The sequence below is a fragment of the Penaeus chinensis genome, chromosome 27 (assembly GCF_019202785.1).
Source record: "Penaeus chinensis breed Huanghai No. 1 chromosome 27, ASM1920278v2, whole genome shotgun sequence".
NCBI lineage: Eukaryota > Metazoa > Arthropoda > Malacostraca > Decapoda > Penaeidae > Penaeus > Penaeus chinensis.
The window spans coordinates 32,319,053-32,321,552 of record NC_061845.1 but is presented as its reverse complement, the minus strand read 5'-3'; the positions used below and the strand labels follow the sequence as shown (position 1 = coordinate 32,321,552).

Here is a 2,500-nt window from a genome sequence, read left to right as displayed (position 1 = left end):
CTCTCTCTCTCTCTCTCTCTCTCTCTCTCTCTCTCTCTCTCTCTCTCTCTCTCTCTCTCTCTCTCTCTCTCTCTCTCTCTCTCTCTCTCTCTCTCTCTCTCTCTCTCTCTCTCTCTCTCTCTCTCTCTCTCTCTCTGCCTCTCTCTCTCTCTGCCTCTCTCTCTCTCTGCCTCTCTCTCTCTCTGCCTCTCTCTCTCTCTGCCTCTCTCTCTCTCTGCCTCTCTCTCTCTCTGCCTCTCTCTCTCTCTGCCTCTCTCTCTCTCTGCCTCTCTCTCTCTCTGCCTCTCTCTCTCTCTGCCTCTCTCTCTCTCTCTCTCTCTCTCTCTCTCTCTCTCTCTCTCTCTCTCTCTCTCTCTCTCTCTCTCTCTCTCTCTCTCTCTCTCTCTCTCTCTCTCTCTCTCTCTCTCTCTCTCTCTCTCTCTCTCTCTCTCTCTCTCTCTCTCTCTCTCTCTCTCTCTCTCTCTCTCTCTCTCTCTCTCTCTCTCTCTCTCTCTCTCTCTCTCTCTCTCTCTCTCTCTCTCTCTCTCTCTCTCTCTCTCTCTCTCTCTCTCTCTCTCTCTCTCTTTCTCTCTGCCTCTCTTTCTCTCTCTTTCTCTCTGCCTCTCTTTCTCTCTCTTTCTCTCTGCCTCTCTTTCTCTCTCTTTCTCTCTGCCTCTCTTTCTCTCTGCCTCTCTTTCTCTCTCTTTCTCTCTGCCTCTCTTTCTCTCTCTTTCTCTCTGCCTCTCTTTCTCTCTCTTTCTCTCTCTTTCTCTCTCTCTCTCTCTCTCTCTTTCTCTCTCTCTTTCTATCTCTCTCTTTCTATCTCTCTCTCTCTTCCTCTCTCTCTTCCTCTATCTCTCTCTCTTCCTCTCTCTCTCTCTTCCTCTCTCTCTCTTCTTCTCTTTCTCTTTCTCCTCTACTGGCAAAAGAGGCTGAAGTAGACATTACTGTAAGAGGGTTAAGTATAGGGCAAAGTGGGAAAGGTATTGTAATTCAAGTATCAAACCCTGAAGATTGATGAATAATAATGCTTTGTGGAATTATTATTTTTCATTCATATCATTTCTATAAGAATAGGATGCAAGTTGCTTTGATGTTTTTATATACATCCTGCTGTCAGTGGAGGTTTCATCACTGATAGAAATTTGCGATTTAAATTATATTACATTTCCATTATTGGGTTTTACTTCTTAAACAAGTTAAAAAGAAACATCATAGTAAGCAGATTGCAGTAAAACACTAAAATAGAAATGTTTATTACAGGGCCTCTTCTCTTTCATAGAGCAAGTCTCGAATATCTGTCAAACACGAGGTAGAAGAATATGGATTTCACAGAGGCCTATGATGATACAAGCTCCTCTGTTGGTTTGGCTGCCCGCCTTGGTGATACTCCGCTGCTTCAAGTATGCTTATGTTAAGAGTTACTCCCAATAATTTTCCTTGCTACTGTAAGGAGGAACTGGTTATTTACTAATTACATGTCAATTCTGTGAAAGCATCAGAATCTGCTTAATCCATTGCAATAGTACATGCTGGATCCATTGTAATATTAGTATATTAATGGCTGTTCAGGTGCTTAATCACCAATGAGTTGGTCATTGTACATATCTCACTTGTTTACCCTTTTCCTTGATTTTTGGAGAGCTTCATTTTTATTATTTCATTGTCTTTATTGTTCTTAGTATTTTAAAAATATAATAATAAACATAATATTATTAGTATCAATGATAATAGTGTTAGAAAGAAATGGAATAGGGAAATTAGGCGTGGTCACTAGGGCCTACTAATTAACTCCTTGGTGGCTGAGCATATCTGTATGCAACAAAAGACACAAAAAACTACAGTGGACAGGACAGAAATCCTAGACAAAAGGGTTAAGAAGTGAGTAACTGCAAGTTATGCTGCACTCCTAGCTGATCAAGTTTTGGTGTCAAGACCCATGTCCACAAACACTGTTTGTGGCATGAAGACAATAAGAAGAGATTTAAACTTCCCCTCTAAGTACCATATTCTAAGACATACAAATTTATTATTTTAAATACCAGTAATGTTCTGCCTTGTAAAGTCAGAATACATTAGGTAATTAACCTGCTACTGCAAACTTTGTTTTATTGCTGGTGCAAATCCCAAAGAGTTAACCCAATTCCTTCCAGAGATGGCATATATGTACAGTCAGAAAAAAACTCTTGTTACCTTTACTGAGGGCTGAAGTCTGCTGGAGATGGCTATGGCTACTCCCTGAAGATTGTGACCACTGGGATGCGGACTGGATGGGTAACCACAGCTCCCAGTTTGAGTCCTAGCGGTCGTGAACCCAGAGGGACCCACAGCCTGCCTTACTTGCTGGGTGGGAGGAACACTGGCCCTCCCCCAGTACCAACATCTATATGATTCATTAGCAGTTGGGTTCTCTTGGGGAGGCAGAGGAATTAGCATGAAACCAAGGCATGTCCACATGCTGGTGGGCCATAACTTTGTACCTCTAGGGCCTCCTGCTACTTCAAGAGCCTCCACAACTCAG

General features: G+C 42.4%; 1 protein-coding gene across 11 annotated transcripts in view; it reads left to right on the top strand.

Annotated features, from left to right (window-relative positions):
- LOC125039711 (ankyrin-3-like) overlaps positions 1-2,500 on the top strand; it is a 39,227-nt gene that overhangs the window by 11,367 nt on the left and 25,360 nt on the right. For 6 of the 11 annotated variants that reach the window (XM_047633930.1, XM_047633928.1, XM_047633927.1 and 3 more), the window contains exon 2: positions 1,262-1,382. In XM_047633930.1, the coding sequence (XP_047489886.1) occupies positions 1,302-1,382 (81 nt within the window). In that variant the 5' untranslated portion in view covers positions 1,262-1,301. Of the gene's footprint in view, positions 1-1,242; positions 1,383-2,500 lie in introns of all 11 variants that reach the window. The other 5 variants (XM_047633926.1, XM_047633924.1, XM_047633922.1 and 2 more) reach the window with 1 other exon arrangement.